The 24,459-nt window shown below is 33.9% G+C and overlaps 1 protein-coding gene and 1 long non-coding RNA gene across 14 annotated transcripts; one reads left to right on the forward strand and one right to left on the reverse strand.

The window, feature by feature from the left end:
• Window positions 1–1,622: 1,622 nt before the first annotated feature.
• LOC110908721 lies at window positions 1,623–8,301 on the reverse strand. 13 transcript variants are annotated; one of them, XR_004880986.1, is made up of 13 exons: window positions 8,134–8,301; window positions 7,257–7,447; window positions 6,876–6,991; window positions 6,687–6,770; window positions 6,119–6,528; window positions 5,094–5,243; window positions 4,444–4,883; window positions 3,610–3,710; window positions 3,355–3,433; window positions 2,412–2,495; window positions 2,186–2,220; window positions 1,988–2,092; window positions 1,623–1,847 (listed from the first exon to the last, which is right to left on the reverse strand). It is a non-coding gene; the product is annotated as an uncharacterized LOC110908721 (long non-coding RNA). The 13 variants fall into 13 exon arrangements; XR_004880987.1 differs by having other exon boundaries at window positions 3,610–3,664; window positions 8,134–8,299; XR_004880989.1 differs by lacking the exon at window positions 3,355–3,433 and having other exon boundaries at window positions 3,610–3,664; window positions 8,134–8,298.
• A 122-nt stretch (window positions 8,302–8,423) lies between these two features.
• Window positions 8,424–23,855, forward strand: LOC110908720 (phenylalanine--tRNA ligase alpha subunit, cytoplasmic). The gene is made up of 19 exons (XM_022153698.2): window positions 8,424–8,581; window positions 8,776–8,930; window positions 10,117–10,239; window positions 10,401–10,493; window positions 11,258–11,314; window positions 12,454–12,509; window positions 12,635–12,727; window positions 12,862–12,952; window positions 15,330–15,367; window positions 15,455–15,493; window positions 15,570–15,646; window positions 15,730–15,814; window positions 15,908–16,004; window positions 16,201–16,297; window positions 18,733–18,804; window positions 20,132–20,198; window positions 20,271–20,396; window positions 23,401–23,455; window positions 23,572–23,855. The coding sequence occupies exons 2-19, from the start codon at window positions 8,784–8,786 to the stop codon at window positions 23,620–23,622; spliced, it is 1,464 nt and encodes a 487-aa protein (XP_022009390.1). The 5' UTR covers window positions 8,424–8,581; window positions 8,776–8,783; the 3' UTR covers window positions 23,623–23,855.
• Window positions 23,856–24,459: the final 604 nt, after the last annotated feature.

Raw genomic sequence — 24,459 nt, forward strand, 5'->3', positions numbered from 1 at the left:
TAAAGTAACATGATTTCTATCTTTAGATCCGTGTAACACACGGGCTTATAATCTAGTTCTCCTATATATTCTCCTATATATTAATTTTACAACTGAATGAACATTAAGTTCATTAAGGGCTAAACAAGTAGTATTGGATATCGGTACCGATACTCGCTTTTACCAAATCGGGTGTATTTTCGTTACCGGTTCGACACCTGTACTCACCGATTTTTATCCTCAAATGCCGGTGTCGTACCAGTACCGACCGGTACCGTACCAGGTATATTCAGTACCGGTACACACTTTTGGAGCTTTCGGTAATGGTATTTTAAGTACTGGTTAGTACCGAGCTCATTAAATCCTGTAGCAACGTAGCAATGCAAATAATTGCACCGTTTAGATTACTTTTCATACACACAGTAACTTCATTAAGGGATGAACACATAGTATTGGGTACCGGTACAGGTACCCGCTTTTACCAAATCGGGTGTATTTTCGGTACCGATATTCACCGATTTTTACCCTCAAATACCGGTGCCGTACCAGTACCGACCGGTACCGTACCGTACCAGGTATATTCGATACCGGTACACACTTTTGGAGATTTCGGTTACGGTATTTTCGGTAACGGTATTTTCGGTACCGGTTGGTACCGAGCTCATAAAATCTTGTAGCAACGTAGCAATGCAAGTAATTGCACCGTTTAGATTACTTTTCATACACACAGTAAGTAAACTGTATTTTGTTTGATTGAGGTTTTATATACACAACAACTTATTTTGCTTTCTTTTTTGGCTTTTTTCTGTAATGAATGAATTGTAGCATGTAAAATTAACTTGGATATTTAGATTATTAATGAACAAATCGTATCAAATCCTGTAATCAAACCGGTATCATATCGGTTCCAAATTTACTATTACCAAATCATTTTCGTTACCAATTTGGTAGCCACCTTTTGGCGTTTTCAGAATCGTTACTTTCGGTTCGACACCGGTCTAGCACCATACCTGTATTTACTGATTTTTACCTTCAAATACCATACCGTATTGTACCGAGCATTTTCGGTGCCGGTACCTAATTTCAATGATTTTTCGGATCGGTACTTTCGGTGCCGTTACCGGTACCGAGCTCATCCATATTTAACGTGTTAGCACCGTAATAACTAAATTGAAAACAACCGAATTTTCAACGTGTAGGACGTGCAGGTCCTATTATTATATATTAGGTTATTTAAAATCGTTTTTTTTAGGACGGAGTGACCATCCTTACCACGCCATTTTTATTTATTTATGTTTTGATACTAGGCTATCACCCGGGAACTTCCCGGGTTAGGAAAATTTAATTTATAATAAACAAAAGTATATAAATAACACTTTAAACCTAAGTATCCTCTCCCTTCTCCATCGTAAATTTTTAGTTCGGTTTCATAAGTATCCTAACTTTGCCTCCATATGTATTCAAAGTTTTCATGTAAAACTAATTCATTTTTAATTCATAATGAGATCTCTGTATAAGAATACTTTCAAAACCCATACACCTAAGAAGACACGCCATGTTGGATGAATAGTCAAAGAGGCCTATCACCCATAAAATTTTTGGATCACACCAATTGCTTTAACTAAAAAACATATTTCCCCTCATCATCTGAAGTAAAATAAATATATTTGAACTCAAACTTTATCATAATCACAAAATTATAAAACTAAGCTGTTAAATGAGCATCACATGTAAAATATATCCATGTTGGCGCATCACATAGAATTTCCCGTTAAACTAAACTACATTTAAGATATCCATGTTGGCGCATAGCTCCATGGAGCCATTGTTCTAAATTTCAATTGTTGCCATACTCCTACACCAACAACCTGAATTTACAAAAAGAAAAAGATAAAAGATAAAAAAAGCCCCTTATAGAATTATATCTTGAATGATGAAATAAACATACATTGCGTAGTTCATTGTAAATACATTATTATGTATGTTTGAACAAAGAGAAATGGAATACCTATGAGTTCCCTTGATACGATAACCCAATAAGCACACCAGATTATTGTGGTGCACATGCCCAATTGCTTCAACCTCCACTTTGAATTCCTTCTCAGCTTGGGTCCTTGAAAAACAAACCATCATTTAAACAGTAATAACTTCTGTTTGGTAAGCATGAGAACTCGTTACCAGGAAGCAAGCAAGTGGGACAACCAACCTCGAGTGCTTTGCAGACTTTATCAACCTCCGAACCTGCTAAGTGAGAGTGAAGTTACAAACTAAAAAGTAGAAAAGTTTTAAAAGAAATGAACACACACAGTAGGATGAAAGATTAAAGCATCACTATTGTATCTTAAACATCCCAATGTTTACAACAATATGATGTAAATAATCTCATGATTGAAGACCAGTAATAAAATCAATCTTGAATGACAACCTATTACCTTGATTTGCATCTGTAAATGTTACACATAATCCAGAATCTCATCAAGCATAGCAGCTTTATCGGTTTGAGTGAACGCTTTAATCTACATGATAACCATAAGTTAAAGAAAAGTTTAATAACCTAAAGGTATCATTTTTCTACCCAGTAAAAGGCCAAAAGATACATAAAATAAACCTGCATTCAACCTATTCAATAATCAAATAAAGCATATGAAATCATAATCCGTATATGTGGTAGATTAACCTTATTATAATTGTTACATGAAACCAATATCATCGTCTATTATACTACATAATTTGTTGTATTAAAGCATCTAGTAGACTTTAGCTTAGATAATTAGCTTACGTCTCGATTATAGGCGTTATCATCATCATTTTTTTTGAATGATTAATTTAACTTACTATTAATTTGAGCTCGGGTCTTATAACATAGTATCCTTCCTAATACGCATCTAACATATACATACTTTTGGTTAATCCGTGTGACTGTTAACAAATATCAGTCACTTTTGTCTATGAGTCGATTCTCATTGTCATTAACATCGTGGCAGAAAAATGAAAACAGAAGAATTAATAAGTTATCCTCTAGTTAAATATGTCACCAAAAACTGAATCAACATCAAGAAGTGTTGCTTTTGGGTGGGAAATCATGGAGGTAAACATTGAAGCAAAACATAAACTATACTAAATGGAAAAATTTTCTCACCAAAAGGACTTCAAATGCTTTGTCATCTTATATTCAATCCATTACAGGCCTAATTAGTTTCACAAAATATTAATTTGTTGCCTACAAATAACTGCAATTATATCGGTTCAAGCAACATTAACTTAAAAGACATTCAAGGTCGCCTTTTATTGCAAATAAGTCATTTTTGCAGCTTAATCACAATGCACACCGAATCTTTTTAACAATTCTTTTTAACACATTTTTACAATGGTTACCTGCTGGTAGTCTTATCCTTTGAAAATCAAACCTGTATCCTCGTTTATACTACTTGTAACCTATGACTTCATCTTTGACCTGTAACATACTATTCATAAGTATATATACCAGCTAACACTCCTAAATCATATCCAATCCACAAATCAAACTAAAAACCCGCATCAATATCACAGAAAAAATGAGAACCATATGATCAAAAACCCTCAGATGTTCATTAAAAATCCTCAAAGCACGGAAAAACACAAGTCACATACCTTGTCTTTAGGAATTTAGACGGTGAAGCTCAGTTTGTAACTCCTAATCGAAACCCTACACGCCAGGAAACCGCCTTTGCACTTATTACTAATATGCCAAACTAAAAAAATTAACAAAGTGTCGTAAATTATCAAAGTGTTGTGTGTCCATAAAATAAACTTGCAATTATCTAAGAAAAACAAAAAATGTATGAAAACATTAGGTGTATGAAAACATCTACAACCATTTCAGATTCATCCGAATCAAATCTCCACCCGAAACCCGACCCGAATTCAAAGCCACCCGAACCCAAATTAGCGAATACCCGAAAAACCCGAACCCGCGAAACCCGAACTTTAAATGGTTCGGTTATCGGGTCACTTTTTCAAGGCCAAAAACCCGAACAACCCGACCCGAAAAACCTGAAACACGAAACCCGAAATAAAACCCGAACATTTACTGTTTTTTTTCCTTATAAAAGTGTTTAGCTTTGGATTCTTTAATAAATGGAACACTAAGTTTTAGGACTTTTAAATATTATAATAGTATATTGTCAACTAATCTTTTGAACTTTGATGATATTTTTAAAGTAACAATATGAATTTTGATAATATTTTGTAAAAAAAAACATTTATTTTCATTTTACATCTAAACCCGAAAACCAAATAACCCGACCTGAACTAACCCGAACCCGAATAACCCAAACCCGACTAACCCGAACTTTAAAATGGGTTGGTTATCGGGTCAATTTTTCCCAGAGAAAAACCCGAACAACCCGACCCGAAAAACCCGAAACCCAAAGAAAAAACCCGATGAACACCCCTGCTGATTAGCTAGATAGCGACGGTAATTACATTCATATTCATGCGAAGCCGGGTGTCTATTACATAAATTCACATCGACCAAGTTAGAAGCATCCTAACCATACCCGCCCACATCTCCATTCTTAAAAAAAAATTGGGCTTCTTCTCCAGATCTTTTCCGGAGCATCTGTCGACTTTGGTCAAAAGCTTAGAAAACCTGACGGCAATGTGAGATGTGTGGCATTCAAAACCAGATCATAACCATTTCCAATCTGGTCAGGGCGGTTCATGATGATGACATATGAGGTGAAGCTGGCTGCACCCTTAATGGGGTCATCCTTCGAGTTGGATTCAGCATAACCACGTTTCAAATCCCAATGAACCTAGTGTTGTCACCGGAGAGAGCCTCTTGTAGAGCTTCATGGTGCATCTCAACAGACTTTGACTTCAGTGGTCAACCCAGAAGATCCAAAAGTAGCAACCATACCAGGCTTCATCACACCAGTTTCAACACGACCCACCGACATAGTTAATAAAAGGGAATCGAAACATAACGCTTATGTCTTGATTAAGAAAAGACATTTTACCTCAGATTCTCGAAATATCGTTTATTTTGGTAACATAAATACATGTGTCGTCTATATATATTACACAGCTTGATACTGAAAACAGAAGCTAAGAACTGGAAAAAAATATATTACCTGAATATGTTTGTATGCTGAACATTCAATACAGGTTTCAATTTCCCTAAACTGTTGCATTATAGGAGACATCACCAACTCCAAACTAACTGCTTGTTGTTCATCCCTTAAATCCAACTTACAGCCTGCCACTATAACAGGAACCTTTACCTGTACACGTGTTTATATATATATATATATCATTTTAGCGCAGCCCTTTAACAAAAAAATTAACAATAACAATAAAAAATTGATGACTACTATGTGCAGTCAATGAGTCATTACACCAAACGCTCATACATATATATATGGTAATAGGACAATTTCAAAGGGCACTAAAGAAACCAATTAGCCAAAAACAAATATTATATTAACTTAATATATAACCTAAACACTCTGCTACAACTTTACAAATGTCAATTCATCTAAAATATCAGAAAATCATGACTGAATCATCCACCTCAAATCATGTTATTTAAAACAAACAAGCATCAAAGTTTTCTAATATTTCCATTCCATATCATTATAGCTTAAATCTATAATTACATATGAAGAGAGAACTGTTGTTTGGCATAAAATTGCCAAAAGACAAGTTTTTTTTTAAACAGAGCTGAACATAGGTTAAATTGGAAGAGAGAACTGCTGAATGAAATTACTTAAGCTTATCTTTGTATACTATCTGAGGTTATGTAAGCATTTGTTAGCACTACCTATACTATACTCGTGGAAAGTCAGTCTGTGTATAAATAGTCCATGTTTAAGCTTATTTGAATCATCAATAAAATAATTTTACAATGTTCATTTTCTTCATGAACCTTCATTTCCTTAATTCCTTCACTATCATCCAAAAATTTATTTTACTCAACTTTCTCTCACTATCTGAACGCTATAAGGAAAATCAAAAAACACCCGATTGACTTCATCAGTCAATTGAATTTCCACAAAAGTCAAAAGATGCAAGGGAAATCAAATATCATAATCCAGCAGGTATAGTAAAAAATTACAAAGCCCTATTTAAATAAACAATAAACGAAAATGAAATTTACCTTAGTGATGATGTTAAATTGGAAACTGGATGAATGCGAAGGGATGAAGCGATCAAGCACCGCTCTAGCAGCGGAAAGTTGTACGGATGACGGAGCTCTCTCTCGATCCTGAACCTGAAGAAGACGAGAAACATACTCCACTCCGACGATGGAGGAGTGAGTAGCCGAAAAGAGAAGGATGACGGCGGTGAGTGCGACGGCAACGTAAACAGTCATGACGGACACCAGTGAGTGAAACTTTGGAATGAGTGCGTGTGATCAGGTGTATATAAGTGATAGAAGAAGCCATTATCGAGGGGAGATTCGGAAGGTTGTCCGTGTAGTGACAAAAGGTGCAGACCGGTGAAAGATATAATACGACAGAGGGTTGGTGTGTATAAATGTCCACCCATATCCATTGAGTCAGCCATCTGCATAGATGAAGATAAACCAAAACCAAATTAAGAGTAAGTATGTTTATTGATGAATAATCAGTTGACAAGTCAAACACAAGCTAAATTTATATCCTCTTGAATATTGATTCAAGCTAAATTTAACAAACCTTGTCACCAAATAGTGAAAAAAGTACCTGTGCATAAGCCACCATAGAAGTGTTGTAAGCTACCATTGCACACTTAACCATGGAAACACCAACCAACTGAAACACATCCTCCTGTCATAACAACAATAACCTAAAAACATCAATAAATCCTTCGAATCTTATCAATTTTCATTTACTTAATTAACAACTGATACGAGATACGATATTTCTACAGACCTGGCTAGATTTCGAATTGATGACCGCATCCACAGTAAACTAATTAGTAAATAGAACCTGTCCATTTGAGTTTGTTGCAAAGACATCTGAACTTTCATCACCTAAAACATCATCACCTAAAATAGATCATAAGCATATATCAGTTCTACTCCTTTTGTGTTCTAATTATAAGAAATAGTTTAGAGAATGAACTTAAGCAAGAATACCTTCGACAACAGAATATAGCAAGTAATCGATTCCAATTTCAGATGTATTTCAATAAAAAAAACAAAATGAATTTAGAGAAAAATGATTAGAACCCTATCCCCAAATTCAACACTATGATGACCGGCCATCAAGCCCCTTGTTTTGACACATTAGTGTTAAGAGAAAAACACTGACCTTGTACCACCATATGATTCTTGGTAAGAATCATCACCGTCTCGTCTCGTCTGATACCTATAAGCGTCCCTCTATCCCCGGATCTGGTGGGTCGCCGTTACACATTCCCTTTTCACAGTTTGCTTGACTTACACATCAGATTGATGAAGAATTGATGGATTAAAGTTTGCTTTTAATGATCCTAAACAAACCTGCAGCAATTGATATCATCATTCGGCAAACAATCGGCAAAATAGACACTGGTTTTTTCAGTTGGCTGTATCAAAAGAATTAACTGTTTAATCCCACGTCCAAAAATATGAAGCTAAACGCATAACAACCTGCCAACTACATAAAAAGGCTAAAAAGAGGCATAAATGGTTTATTTAGCTTTGAAAGTGAAATAGGAACCACAGGCTACAAATTAAAACTACCCAAAATAATAAACAATTGACCAAATTACAATTCAAGAACCACAAATAATGAAACGAAAATTACCTCACAGATGCTTCTGCATATCGAATCACAACTACAAATTAACCAAAACCTAGAATTCAATTTTATTGAATTTCATCCCCAGGGCTGGGCTGCTTCTAAATTGATCTTGCTTCTAATCGCCCATTGGTTAAAGGATGAAGGGTAGAGACACGGAAGTGGGCTTAAAGATCTTTGATTTCACAGAATTATCTTTTCCAAATGTTATTATTCTATGATTATTTCACTCAATTTCGTTTCAATTACAACATACGAAGCAATATCAGGTCAAAATAGTTTCAAATATTTTGAAAGTTACTTCTACATAAATGAAGAAACATTGGTATCTAAAATCTATGAAATCTTAAAAATCAAAATGAAAACAAAGTGTTAGAAGAACGATTAACGAAGAAAGAAGAAGAACCTGTGTTGATATCTAGGGTTTGTAAAACGTGGCGGTGACAGACAAAAAACGCGATGGTGGCGATTAGAGATGGAAGATGGTGGTGGCAAGAGACTTGGATTATGAAAATTAGGGTTATTTAGTTGCTTATATGCCCGGGTCAAAAACACGGGTATAGATATCCAGTGCGAGATCCATGTAGAAAATATCACTTTTTCTCACATTTTCCCGCCAAAACACATAAATGGTTGCACCAGGAGAGGACATGTGTCCCAAACCTTATTTGTTTATTATATATATAGATATAGATTTGGTATCTGCTGCTGACACGCGTTTTGCAGACATTGAGTCCCCGCCACAGTTCCACTAAAAAAACCCGTAGTAAAGTTACCATCTGTCCCTCCTTGCAAAAACCCTACGCATCTTCTGCCGTCACCGCCTACGTCGTCTTCCGCCGTCGCGTCTTCCGGTGAGCTCCTCCATCTTATACTAAATATCAGTATCCACTAACGTTTTATCTAATCGAGTCAACTTTTACCATTGACTGATTAACTTCATCAACGAACTGAACTAAAAATCTTATTTAGTTTCACATTTTCAATCTAAATTATTCAGTATCAACTGCTTCTTGTTGTTTTTTAAATTATAATTTGACTTTTGCAGTGAAAGAGATGGCGGAAGAAGCAGTATTAGGGTTCCTGGAACATAACGACGAGATAGTGGATTCTGGTGAGTTTGCTGTGGAGAAAGGAATCAATCATGAAGAGATTGTCAATGTTGTTAAGAGCCTCAATGGCTTTGGATTCGTTGTTGCTCAGGTCTCTTTTTTATATCTCATTTATTCTTGTAGATGATATGAAGGTTGTTATGTAACTGAATTTGTCAATTTTGTATATGTGACTTAACTAATTTTCTGTTTAAAAAAAAAACGGAAACGAGTTTCGAGCGGTTAGGCTAACCGAGGCGTAAGCCTGAGGCGGAATTAAAAAGTAAATATAAAAATAATAATATTAACTAAATTCATCATCAAATTCATCAAAAACACACATATCAGAAACCCTGAGACGCAGCCTTTTAAGCGCCTCAGCCCCTCTGAGGCGCAGCACGTACAATAGAAACCCCCCTGAGGCGCGCTTTAGAATCGTTTTTTGGCGTTTCGCCTTGAGGCGCACGCCTCAACCGTTTTTTAAAACCATGTTTCCATTTACATTCTGCACGGATGTAGAGAGTGTACATTTTTATTATTTATTTTTTGTTATGCTTGATAATACTGCAATTTAAGATTGTCAAGTGCTTGGTGGATTCTGGAAAAGAAGTACTTATGTCAGATAAGGTGATACGCATACGCGGTTGTCCATATATAATACATTCAGAGGCATTAGACAAATCTTAATATATCCCTGCATCTTATTTTGTTGGGTTTTGGAAACAGAAGTTGCTATGAACCCACACCGGATATCTATACACAACGAGTCAACGACTTATTGCGCTATAGTAGGATAAAGTTCTTAATCCTTACGTTATAGTAAATGTTAATCATCCCAATTCCCAACCAGTTTAGATTATTAGTGTCAACTGATATAATTATAGTTGGAGAAGGGTGTTAGTGAAATATTTATGTGAGTAATGGTGTGTTTTAGGCAAATACTCCTGTTTAAGTATACAGATGAAACTAATAAAATCGTGACATTTTATTCTATTTGGCTCAGAGTTACTGAAATATTAGATAGGTTTATAACGCATGGATGTTCGTAATCTTACACATGGAAGAAACCTACTATGGTTACAAAATGTAATAGAAAAGGAACTATGAATTTGTCGATGTTTGAGTTTTCTTAATTAAAGTTCCTCGATCCTCTTTACCACGTTGGTTAGTGATCACAACAGTTGGAACTCGTTGTGCTGCATTAAGAGATAAGAATACAATGTATTAATGTGTTGATCGAAGTTCTCGCATCGTGCTTTATTTTCTTGTATATAAACTGTAATATTCGTTGTCTATAGGATATAAAAAGAGAGAGATGGCAATTAACTACTGAAGGCAAAACATATGCTGCTAGCGGATCTCCAGAATATCAACTACTAATGGCTATTCCACCAGAGGGTATCTCACGAGTAGAACTGCAGGTTAAACAAACAATCCCCTATGTATATTATGGATTATGAATACTTGATTCGTTAATTGTAGTTACATTACATGTGAATTTCAATACCATCTGATACCAGCCTCAGAATAGGTGCTCGTTAGTTTGAAGATGTACTAAAGAAGTTGATTTTTTTGGATGCAGAAAAAGTTAGGAGACTCTGTTTTCAAAATAGGTTGCCAGCAAGCGACTAAAAATAAATGGGTCGAGATGGGAAAGACACAGGTTTCTAGAAAGGTAAAGTTGATTGAGTAATGATAAGGGTGTTTTTATTTTATATTTTTGAACCTGCTACTTTTTTTAATCAGGTTCCTGTGGTTTACCAAAGTTTTGAAATTGGTCCTTAGCTTTTCAAAAGTGCACAGATGGTCCCTGTGGTTTGCACTTTGTAACGCATTTCGTCTCCAGCTTTTTCCAAAAGTACATGGATGGTTCTCTATGGTTTGCACTTTGTAACGCCTTTAGTCCTTAACTTGGACGTGCTAAAACCTTTAGATTTGTTGGCTGGGGACTAAATACGTTACAAAGTGCAAACCATAGTCCACAAGGACCGTCTATGTACTTTGAAACTCTAGGGACCAAATCCAAAGTTTTGGTAAAACTAAGGGACCATTTGTGTACTTCACTTATTTTATTTGCTTGATATTGAAAGCTTGAATTTGTTTAAGCCCATACGTTTTTAAGTTCCTTCACTCATGTCATCCTTATTGAGTTTAGTTTATGAATATGCATGATGATAGTTTATATTTACGGCTCATAGGGTATCTGTACTAGTATTGTTGTAGTGTACTACTTTACTAAACAATATGACCCGCTTGCCTATATATATATAGGGTCGAGCAAGGTTTAAAAAAACGGAATCGAGTTTCGAGGCGTTTTCCCTTCGCCTCACAAGGCGTAAGTCTCGAGGCGAAATGAGGCGTAATTAGTTTCCATACATGTGAAGTCTTGTTTGATTTATTACTAATCTTTGATCTTTGATTACTTGTGACTCAATGTAGGTTGCACGTGTTGACGATAATGTGAAGGCTCTGCTCATAAAGATAAATGACGGAGAGGTGTGTGTATTTTTACCTAACTCTTTTCCTTTTATTAGAATATTAATATTAACTAGTATTAAACACCCCCCGCGTTGCGGCGGGGGCAAGCACTAATGCCACACTACTGTCAGTGGCCACCGAAACTGAAGTTGCGGTGTTAATGCGAAACGTCGAAACGTAAAACATAGAATAAAATAACTAAATTGATATAGCACTCCCGCGTTACGATGAACCCGCGTCAATTTTTTCTCGTTTGACAGGTTCATCGTAATCTATATATAATATATATCATTACCACTATACAAACCATAATGCATACATTACAACAACCATTGCATCAATATGTTGCAGATTATATTTATACAAGATTTTGGCTAAATTTTTTTTTTTGAACGGCAAATTTGGATCACTGACGGACCACTGGGGTATCATCGTGCCACCAGAGGAACCACCCGATCATATCCATCTCCACTAGGCATAATGCCACACCAATTCAGGAGGAAACCCAATAAACATGGGAAAACCCCCCTTGTGGGAATCGAACCCAGGACCTATTGGTCTTAAAGCCTTATCCCATCACCAAGATGCCACTAGGCTATAAAGCCATGGACAGATTTTGGCTAAATTAATTAGATTATTATAAATAATAATAATTTACAAATAAAACAACACAACTTTGAATGGATCAAACCGATTGAATATGATAAGATAATGAAACATTATTTGATTAGGGTACAACCACTTAAGCACAATTTACAACCATACATGCATACAAAACAAATTGAATTTGGTAAGATAATAAAACCATTATTATTTGATTAAGGTACAACCACTTAAACACAACTTACAACCTATATTTAGTTAAGGTACAACAATTTAAGCACAAGTTACCACCAAATATGCACACAATTGTTTAAAATTAATAGTATATAAATATTAATTATTATCTATTGGCTAGAATTACAAATCTTCCTGATCTGAAACATATCTTTTATGTTGGCTGGAATGATAATTCTTTTTAAAAACTACATATATATATGTTGAGGTGTGTATGAGGGCGAGTGGACAACTTATTTCTTTTATCCGTAAATGAACTAGATATTTGACTCAACATAGTATTCTTTCATATGTTTGACCATTGAGATAATATATTTCAGGCCCTCAACCAAGAGGATATTGATGCTCTGAAGCGAAGAAAACTTATTTCTCCTCAGTAAGATTTCTTTTTGACATTGTTCTGCAATTGCTTATGATTTATATATTTGACATAGTTTTTAACATATCATCTTATATCTTAATCTTCTATGTGTGTTTTTTTAAGTCTATACACTTTTACAGGATATGGAAAGGTTACTCTGTAAAAAAAGGTCCTAATTATGCCCCGAAAAGAAGGAAGCCTGCTACAGATTTAACCCGAGAAAATCTGCAAAGGTATTATTAAAATGCCCTAAACCTGATTTTCACTTGTTTAATGTTAAATTAAACATTAAAGGATGCTTTATCATTGGAGGAAATAAAGAAGGCTGAAGGCTTTTAATACTTGTATTTTCTTTTTTGTTTTTAAGTGGTGAGTGGAAGGAATTGCTGTTTAAAGAGTATAATTTTCTTGCAAAAGGTTTTCCTGTTGAAGGCGGTTATCTCCATCCATTGCTCAAGGCAAGAATACTATTCGTTATTTTCGATATTCTTTGATTTTTTGTTGATTTTTATTGGAATGATTAAGTAGATGCTACAACTAGATGTCCCTCCTTACCTTCTATGGATTTTAGTTAAATCAGCTTTTTTGAATGACCTTTTTAATTAGTTTTTTTTGGGTGTTGCTAAATGCACTCCCATTTTTTTTAAATTTTACTGATTGCACCCCCCCCCCCCCCCCCTGAAGCTTGTAAATAAATACAATCAACCCTTGTATTTTCTATTTTTTGAAAATTTGTATTAGGAAATATCCATATTTTTTTCTAGGGGTTTATCTACTTGTATATTTTGAATATTTAGATATATATGTGAAGGATTAGGATCAAATACAAAGGATCCTAATTGTAAGAAGTGTAAGAAGGATTTATAGAGTGACAAGTGTCCAATAACCTAAAAAACCCACTACACAAAAAAACCCACTACAAAAAAAAAAACCTTAAACATCCACCACCACCAAAAACCTAACCCCCCCCCCCCACACACACACACACATCACCCACCCTAAAAAAAAAAAAAATTTTTTTTTTTTTTGCCGAGGGGGTGGGGGGTGGGGGTTTAGGTTTTTTTTGGGGGGGGGTGGGGTGGGGTGGGGGGGGGTTAGGTTTTTGGGGGGTGGGGTGGGGGGGTTTAGGTTTTTTGGGGGTTTTTTTGTGAGGTATAGTTTTTTTTTTGTTTTTTTTTTTGCCGGGGGGTGGGGGGTGGGGGGGTTTAGGTTTTTTGGTTGGGGGGGGGGTTAGGTTTTTGGGTGGTGGTGGGGTGGGGGTGGGGGTGGGTGTTTAGGTTTTTGGTGGTGGTGGGGGGGGGGGTTTAGTTTTAGGTTATTAGACACTTGTCACTCTATAAATCCTTCTTACACTTCTTACAATTAGAAGACTTTGTAGAATAACTTGACCCTATATGTGAATACATAACGCTTCTATTGAATAGAAGAACCTGCACTTATTAAAAAAAGGAGATTAAGAGAGAGGTGTTGCTAAACGGACCTCCTCTATGTCGTTTTTACTTTATGATATAATACTATTTTTTATATTTTCAATAACATTACTAATATTAAGATGATTAATTCCTTCCTGTTGCACCTGCACTACCGTAGTAGATGTAGCAACCCCTTGCCATTTAAGAAGCTGGAATGCAACGTGATTAAACTCACCACCAAGAACCACGTTGATTTACAATTTAAATATATATTTATAATATTAATTGTTTAAACATAATTAAACCAAATAAGAACATTTTTGTGTGCTACAATCCTCGAGGAAGAACTTTTGCTCCATTTTGTCTATTTATCATTTGGTTCAGCGTTGCTATATGTATATATGATGTGAGAAACCGTAAACAATTGAACAAAACAATAATATATAAAAGGTAAAGGGTGGAATTTAAAAAATTATAAAAATGATATTTTTGGAAAGGAAGGTATAAACAGTAAAAATGGAGGTGCATTTAGCCACACCCTTTTTTTTTTGTCAAGGTTGATTGAGTTTGCATAATTTAATCTGCTTGGACCCCTTAAAACCAAAATTTATATAATCTTAAATTGTAATGTCGGTGGCATCCAAGTTTAACCCCTAGACTTTCACATAATGCCAAAACTAATCCCAACTTTGTAAAATGTCACTTTGACATCCTCAAGTTTGTAAAGTTTCAACTGTACCCCCTGTGGTATATAAACTGATTTTTTCCACCGCACACTTATAACCCTGCAACTTTTTTCCACTGTACATTTCTAGCTCCTCATAATTGTAAAATGTGATAACTCACTCATCAAGTTATCAACTTTCTAAACTTATGACTTTAACCCCTCAACTTTGTACAATTGGCCTTTGCTACCACTCACTTTTAGCCTCTCAAGTTTGTAAAGTGTCAGAACTCACCTCTCAACTTCTCAAGTTTCTAAAGTTTCGACTTTTACCTTTTCTTATGTTTTCTTCTGTGAAATTACTTTGTTAATATTCTTACAACGACCCGCAACAACTTCATACGTTTCGATTTCCATAATCTAATCTACTCTACTTCATAGTTCATACCATTCTTTTTAAGTACTTAACCACGTTGGTGTCCCGCAGCAACGCGTGTTAACCTTCTCCCATTATGAAACAAAAATCTTTAGTTGCTGCTAACACATTGCGAATTAGTTGGACACTTCCTTCACGCCTTAATTCTTGGCAAATTTATAGATTTCATTTTGTCTAGTTGTTGAGGTAGACATTTATAATTTGACTTGACACCCAAAGACATAATTATGTAATTGATGTATATTAGTCATTTAAAAGTTTTCACAGATGAAGTAAATTTTCATAAAAATAGTTTCATATCTTAAAATATTAGCTCATTGCAGGTAAGGCGACAAATTCAGATGATTTTTCTTCAAATGGGGTAATTTCAACAATAACCTTTTTGTACCGGCATCATATTACTGGATAATAGCTTTTATAATATTAATACCCATTTGTTTGATTACAGATTCGAGGAAATGCCTACAAATAATTACGTTGAAAGCAGGTAGCTACTGTTCTTTATTTATGCAGCTCAATTATATGCAAACTTATTGCTAAAAAACATATTATAATAAATACAGTTTCTGGAATTTTGATGCACTTTTCCAACCGCAACAACACCCTGCCCGTGATTCACATGATACATTCTTTTTACGAGGTACGTTTAGACTTGAGTTTTGGGTCTTGCATGTTCGCTTCTGAATTTACTCTTAACGTGTGACGTGGCATGGAAATCTGTAGAACCGTCTACTACAAAGACGCTTCCGGAAGATTATGTTGAGAGAGTGAAGCAGATTCACGAGTCTGGAGGTCATGGGTCAAGAGGGTATATGCCATTATATGAAGCTTGTATATGTATTCATTTACACTTTTTATAAGATTTTTTTTTCTAAAATGTGTAGCAACGTTTATTTTTCAGGTATGGATATGATTGGAAAAGAGAGGAAGCAAATAAAAACTTATTGAGAACCCATACAACTGCGGTGTCCTCGAGGATGCTGTATGCCCTTGCAAAGGTTTTATTTTTCGTTATTTTCTTAACTTTTTTTTTTATTTATTTTAACCAAGCTTTGCTTTGTGTGACAAATTTATTATAAAGAAATGAAGTGTAATTAGAAGTGTTTTGGAAGAGGGAAAATATGCTTTATATATCTATATGAAATATTTGGCTGCATATAAATCTTGCAACTGCTAAACTTTTAAAATTTGCAGAAACCTTTTGAAGCAAAAAGGTACTATAGTATTGATCGGGTTTTCAGAAACGAGGCTGTTGACCGGACCCATCTTGCAGAGTTTCACCAAATAGAAGGTATCTTTTGTCTCTGTGCGTTTTGGTATACAATGAAATGTCTTCTACTCGCACTAAAAGGAAAAAAAACCTGAAGTTTTCACTTTTTAAAATTGACCTCCGATTGAAATTAATAGTTTTGTAAAGAGTGCACGTTTGTTATTTTCAATAAATAACAAATAAATAAGAAACTTTCCATCATCTGTTTTCGGCAAGTTTATACTTTTAGAAAAGTTTCTATTTCTACAATCTTCCAGAAATTGCTTAATAAAAAATTTAACTATAAAATGTTGCCTTATCTTAGACTATGTAGTTATGGTGGTCCAAAATGGTATAGGTTATCGGTAATTTTATATCATGCAGAAGTAATATATATACATATACAAAACGTAAAACATATATAGTAATAGTAGTATCAAAAGTGCCAATATTTGTAACATGATCTAATCATAAGCCATGAAATCTTGCTCCGAGTCCACATCAACCAAGGCATCCAAAATAACGGTCAACAGCGGTCAATGGCGCCGATATGGGTGTTCAAAAAGCTCGCAGCTCACGACTCACTTGAGCTCGCTCGAAAAAAGCTTGAAAAAAGCTCGGCTCGAAAAAAGCTCAAGCTAGGCCTGGCTTGGCTCGTGAGAACGCGAGCTAGCTCGAGTTATTTTATTTTATATAGATTAATTTTAAATGTATTAAAATACAAAAAAATATTTTAAATGTATTAAAATACAAAAAAAAAAAAATATGCGGGAAGGTGTTGAAGTGTTAATATTTTAAGTTTCAATTAATCAATAGAGTAAATTACGTTTTTGGCCCCCGTGGTTATATTACTTTTACTATATTAGCCCAAAATAAGAATTTTTAACAGATCTGCCCCTATGGTCTCTATAACTAACCATTTTGGCCCTTAAGTCTAATCAAACCCCAACTCTGGTTAATTAATTGGCACATGATGTATAAAAATGTAATTTTCCCTCCCCCTTTTATGACTTTATAAATAAAACCCTAGTTTATTTTTTTTCACTTCATCTTCTTCCTTAATTCATCTTCTTCGTGATATATTTACACTATATATTTACGCTTTGTGGCTTCTCCATGCCTATTTTCACTATATTATATATTTACAAAACTGTTATCCAAAACCAAAAGAAAATAAAGGATAGGGTTGGTTTAGTGGCTGCTGTCTTCTTTATTATAAAAAAACCGATCGAACATGTCTGTTAGTACAAACTCATATATTCAATTATTTGGAATGATGAAAATGTTAGAATACATATCAACAGAACACGAGTAACAAATGGGATAAGAATCGTATACCAAAAATGAAGAGGAACGAAACTCCGTCATGAAATTCCAGTTCCGGCGAGACCTCCAACTTCGGCGACTTCGAGTTCTCCGGCAAGACCTCCAACTCCGGCGATGTGCAGGTTACGCGAAAAGGTATGGTGATGGTGTGAGGGAGTAAAACAATGATGATGGTCTTAATTTTATAGACATCATGAAAGAAATCACGAAGAATATGAATTAAGGAAGAAGATGAAGTGAAAAAAAAAATCTAGGGTTTTATTTATAGTCATAAAAGGGGAGGAGAAATTACATTTTTAGACATCATGTGCAAGTCATGTGCCAATTAATTAACCAGAGTTGGGGTTTGGTTAGACTTGGGGGCCAAAATGGTTAGTTATAGAGATCATGGGGGCAGATCTGTTAAAAATTCTTATTTTGGGCTAATATAGTAAAAGTGATATAACCACAGGGGCCAAAAATGTAATTTACTCTAATCAATAACATATAAAAATATAAGAAAATAAACAAATTTTATACATATAATACTTTTAATGTCTTTTGGTCTTTGAAATATTAGAAAAATAAAAGTAATACATCTAGATATGCGTGTAATTTTTATTTCTTTCGTTTTTTATGTTATCCTCTGTAAAAATAATTTAAAAAAACGAGCCAGCTCCAACTTTAAACGAGCTGAGCTCGAGCTTGACTTTTAGCTAGATTAAATAAACGAGCTGAGCTGGCTTGTTTAAGGTCAAGCTCGAGCCCAACCTGGCTTGGCTCGACTCGGCCCGATTACAGCCCTAGGCGTCGATAATAGTGGTCCCGCTATTCTTGACCGCTATTTTGGAAGAGCCGATAACCGCTATCGACTGCTTAGATTTTGGATTACGACAGATTCAATCGAAGTTAACATTTCAGTAGGAATTCTTCTGAATTGGCTTTTGTAATAGTGACTTTCAAGAAAGATCCATTTGTCAAAACATCTACTCTTTATTTCTTCCACTTTTTAGATAATATGGTAAAACACATTTATAAGTGTTAATAAACCTTAAGGGTTGATTGTATTTTGATATTTGTACACTTGCAACATCATCTACATAATAAAGTATTCTAAGTGGCATCACTTTATTTATTTGTCTTGTTTTAATGTTTACCACTTATGGTTTCAGGTCTAATATGTGATCGTGGACTAAGTCTTGGGGACCTGCAAGGCGTACTGCATGACTTCTTCTCCCGTTTGGGTATTATACATTGATCTTCTTTGTGTTAAGGGACCCTATCGCAATTTGCTATAACTCATACAAACAAAATCTACACCCTTGGTTTCAGAAATCATATCCAAATTATAGGGTTGAGTTATAATGCAAAAGATTTAAAAATAAGAAGGGTAAGAAGCCACCAGAGAGTGACAAGTGTCCTAGGAGGAATTAAATGGAAAGGGTAATTTTGTCTACAAGAGGAAAGAAAATATGAACATGCAAGTCACATGCTATTTACCCCCCAATTTTTAAACATCTGTAACTTTTTTATACATCATTTGTTTTTAAAAAAAATTATACCATAAAATCGAGCGTTTTTTATCTTTAATATGAGTACCATATTGTTATATTTAAAAAAAAGAAAAAATCAAAAACCCAGTTACATATTACACAATGGACATGATGTAAAACACAATGTAAAGTAGCTCAAAAACACAATCAATGACAAACAGATAAAGACACAATGGACAACATACTGAAACACAATGACCATAACGTATAACACAATGGCGATAACATATAACACAATAAATATCAGACTAAATAAAAACACAATTGATGACAATAGATAAAAGACACAATGTAGAGCAGTGAAAACACAATAGAAAACAAACTAAAAACACAATACACAACAAACTAAAACACAATGAACAAGATAATAAAAAAATTGAACAAATTATTAAAACACAACAGAAAACATATTAAGCACAATGACCTGAACTAATAACACAATTTATAGAAAACCAAGATATAACACTATCTTCATTGTGTCATACATTGTGTTATATGTTCTTATAAAAACGCAATGGATAGAACCCAAATTAACATTATGTTATAGGTTTTGATAATAACATAATGTATAGAAACTCTACTAAAACGTAATGACCAAAACCCAGTTAAAAGACACAATGAACTGAACCTTTAACACAACGCGAAAAAACCCAGCAAAAATGAATTTTTTTATTTTATTTTTATATGATAATATGGTACTCATATTAAAGATAAAAAAACGCTCGTTATTGTGGTGAAATTTTAAAAAAAAATGTCGTATGAAAAATTTATGGACGTTTTAAATTGATGGGGGAATTGACATGTGCCTTGCATGCGGAGAGAAAAAATCCATAAATATATAAATATAGGATTCCCTTTATGCCCTTCTATTATCTTCTTTTCCCTACAACTAATCTCAACCCTCCAAATCTAAGATCAATGGACTAGAAACCTTCTTACCCTTCTTATTTATTTTATCCTTTGTATTTGATCCTAACCCCCAAAGTATAATATTTTCTCATGCTATCATTTGTTCCAGGAATGTCTAAATTGCGTTTCAAGCCTGCTTACAATCCGTACACTGAACCAAGCATGGAAATATTCGGGTCGGTTTTTATTTTGTTAACTTAACCGTTTTGAGCGTGTGGGCATAACATAAGTGTTATCTGATTTGACAGATATCATGAAGGCCTTAAGAAATGGGTTGAAGTAGGAAATTCCGGAATGTTCCGACCTGAAATGTTACTTCCTATGGGACTTCCTGAGGACGTTACAGTTATTGCTTGGGGCCTTTCTCTTGAACGGTAAATATGTTCATCTTTAATCTGATAATGTTACGGTTTTTATCAAGCATGCTTTAATGCTGATATGCTTGCACACAAATACGTTCTTGGGTGAATTACACTTTTCGTCCTTTATGTTTGTATCGGATTGCAATGGATGCCCTTTAACTTCAATAATTGCAGTCACAATCCTTTATTCGTAAAACCCATTACACCACACGTCCTTTAGCGCTAACCTAGTTAAAATTTTCACTTAAGTCCTATACACAAGGGTAGTTTTGTCGTTTTACGAATTTAATTAAAAATAGTTTAACTAAAAACAAAAACTGAATCCACCACCTGCAACCTACCACGACCACCACCATTGCCCGGCCACCGTATTCCAGCGACAAGCAGCAAAACTAAACGTTTATCCGTCAAGCACCAGCCACCGTATTACAGTTACCCAACTCAAAAGGGATCTTTACAAACAAATCTTTATTCCCACCAGCCTTAATAACCTCCAACATTTGCAAATTCCCCAGCTCAACTAGAACACATCCAGTTAAAAAATTATCAAACAAAACAAGATTTTTCAACCTTGAACAATTACCAATATGTGATGGAATCATTCCATTAAGTTGATTAGAGCTTAGTACTAGCTCTTGTAGGTTCAAAAGCTTACCAATTGATACCGGAATACCCCCTTCAAGACTGTTGGAACTTACGTCGCACAGATGGAGTGCACTAATTTCCCCAATCTCATCCGGTACTAATTTCCCCAATCTCATCCGGTATCTTTCTAGTAAAATTCGCACCAGAAATGATGAATGTATCAAGGGATTTAAGTGCCTAAAGGTTTGACAGAAACGGAATCGCTAATTCGACACTCTGGATGTTGATTTCAGTAACAAAACCTTGTGACGAGCAGGTGACGTAAGCCCGGTTAGACGAATAAATTTCACAGTAGCTTATGCATTCATAAACTAAAGCTAACCATCCAAACTAACTGATTACTGCAAATAAAACAAACAAGTAGTTTTCTACTTAGATCTTATAGAAAGTAAATATAGTTGACCGACCCATCATAATTGTCAAATAGTCATCTAGGCATCAGAATTAACAAACATCAACAAGTTTAATAATGGTAGTGAATACCTTGTGAATGGAGGTTGATGGTATGGCGGTGGTGGTGCATAGGGCGGCGGTGCCTATGGCAGTGATGGGTCACCAAAAGTTTTAGAGAAAGAAAGAGTGATTTTTGAGAGAGAGAGAGAAGGGGGGGGGGTTGGTGGTCGCTGGTGGGCGGGGATGGTGGTGGTGTGAGGGAGAGAGAAAGACAGAGAGTGGATGTGATGAATGAGGGGGTGCAAAAAAGACATAAATGCCCTCATATGAGGTGCACATGATATAAAATTACATTTGAAATTAATCCGGTTAGTGTTAAAGGACACGGTGTAATGGGTCTTATGAATAAAAGGACTGTAACTGTAATTATTTAAGTTAAAGGGCATCCATTGCAACCCGATACAAACATAAAGGATGAAAAGTGTAATTTACTTATGTTTTTGAATATTATAAAGGACGAAAAGTGTAATTTACTCTTTTTTTTTTAGAATTAATTACACAAATGGGTCCTGTGGTTAATACCTAATTTCGCCTTTGGGTACTAACTTTTTATTTTAACAGATTTAGGTTCTATGGTTTCAATTTTGTAACACCTTTGGGTACTAACACCAAACTTAGTTAATTAATGACTAAAATACCCTTGCATTTTTTTTAAGTTTATCAATGTAACACATTTGGGTACTAATTAACACCTAATTTTATTTAAGTTTAAATCAATTTTATAAAATCTATTTTTTTTTTTGTTTTATCTTTTTATTATATCTTTTAATTAATATAAAGTCTATTTATTTTTTTATTTTCATATTTTTATTAAATTTCTTATTGAACATAAAATCTACTTGTTACACCAGTATTTTTTTTAAATAGATTTTTTTAAATAAAATCTACTAGCTTTATAGTTTTATGTAAATTAAATTTCTTACTAGTTTTAAATAATGTAAACCTTACTCGTTTTGAATTTTGGATATATATGATTGATAATAATAATAATAATAATAATAATAATAATAATAACAAAATATCTTTCATGTAAAAAAGATTAAGCCATTTTTAACTTGTTTTTTGTTCATTTACATTTTACTATTTTAGAAAGATATTTAATTTACATAAAACCTACTAGTTGCACCAGTAAAATCTACTAGCTATATAGTTTTATGTAAATTAAATATCTATTTTACAAAAAAAAAAAACAAGTTAAAAAAAGGCTTAATTTTTTTTTAGTTTTATCTAAAATACCTAGCTATATAGTCTTATGTAAATTAAATATCTTTCTAAGTTAGTAAAATGTAAATGAACAAAAAAACGAGTTAAAAAAAGGCTTAAATTTTTTTACATGAAAGATATTTATTATTATCAATCATTTCAATCCAAAATTGAAAACGAAAATTTAATTTACATAAAAGTATATAGCTAGTAGATTTTATTTAAAAAAATCTATTTAAAAAAATACTGGTGTAACAAGTAGATTTTATGTTAAATAAAAGATTTAATAAAAATATACAAATAAAAAAAATAAATAGAGTTTATGTTAATTAAGAGATATAAAAAATAATGAAAATAAAAAAATAAATAGATTTTGTAGAATTGATTTAAACTTAAATAAAATTAGGTGTTAGTACCCAAATGTGTTACATTGATAAACTTAAAAAAATGCAAGGGTATTTTAGTCATTAAGTAACTAATTTTGGTGTTAGTACCCAAATGTGTTACAAAATTGAAACCATAGAACCTAAACTTGTTAAAAAAATAAGTTAGTACCCAAAGGCGAAATTATGTATAAACCACAGGACCCATTTGTGTAATTAACTCTTTTTTTTATGTTTTTGAATATTTATTAGACCTGTTAATTTATGGCATTTTTTGAATATATTTTAGGAACCAATACTCCCATACTAATATATTTTTGTGCTTACATCAGGCCAACTATGATACTTTATGGCATCGATAACATTAGAGATCTCTTTGGGCACAAGGTATACACACCTATACACAATTGCTTTAAACCACCAACATTAATCTGTTCTAAATCACAAAAACAAAATCCATAAATATACAAAACATAATTTGGTTGGGCTTTTTTTTTTTGCAGGTGGACCTCAGTCTCATTAAGAGCAACCCGATATGCCGTATTGGCTTATAATACAAAGATTAGAATGAACGTTCAATTAATACCCGTATGTGTCCTCGAATAGTGCCCATGTTTTCATTTTTGTATACTACATGATACTAAGACATGGGAAGGTCCAAACTGGATCTAAACTTGCTATGAAATTTTTGTATTTCATGTTTTGTAATACCAGTTCAATAACATTTATTTTGTCATGTCATTCGATTTATTCAAGTGCAACCGCATCCTCTGCGTTACGAGTCGAATTTTGATTTATACAACACTTTGTAACACTATGGATGCTGACATACATCTATTTTGTGTCATTTGTTCAGGTTACTAAATTGATGTGCCTCTATAACAATGTTTTGATAAGAAAACGTCCACATCTTGATTTAATAAATAAACGTCCAACAAAAGCGATTTTTATACATCAAATTGCTGGATTAACAAATGTTAATCTCAGCCACCACTGTTGCAATTTACAACACATACAAACATAAGTTTGCATTGTCGGCGGGAATAATTTTTATTGTTGGTTGGCTAAAAGTGGCGGCCAACTTTCTACCTTTCTTTTTTTGGGCATAAAATAGTTATTTATAGATTCTGTCAAATTACGATTTTATACCCTGCTTAAAATAATGATCTTGTTCCCTGCCAAATTACGATTTTATCCCCTGTTTAAAATTACGATCTTGCCCCCGATTAGAAATTATATTTATGCTTTGCCCCCAGCTTAAATTTACGCTTTTGCCTTAGTTAAAAAAAATATACTTTCGCCCACCACTACTATCCTGCAAAATTACAATTTGGTTCCCAGTTTAAAATTACAATTTCGCAACCAGTTCAAAATAAAAAAATTCTTTTGCC

The sequence above is a fragment of the Helianthus annuus genome, chromosome 15 (genome assembly GCF_002127325.2).
Source record: "Helianthus annuus cultivar XRQ/B chromosome 15, HanXRQr2.0-SUNRISE, whole genome shotgun sequence".
NCBI classification, from domain to species: Eukaryota; Viridiplantae; Streptophyta; class Magnoliopsida; order Asterales; family Asteraceae; genus Helianthus; species Helianthus annuus.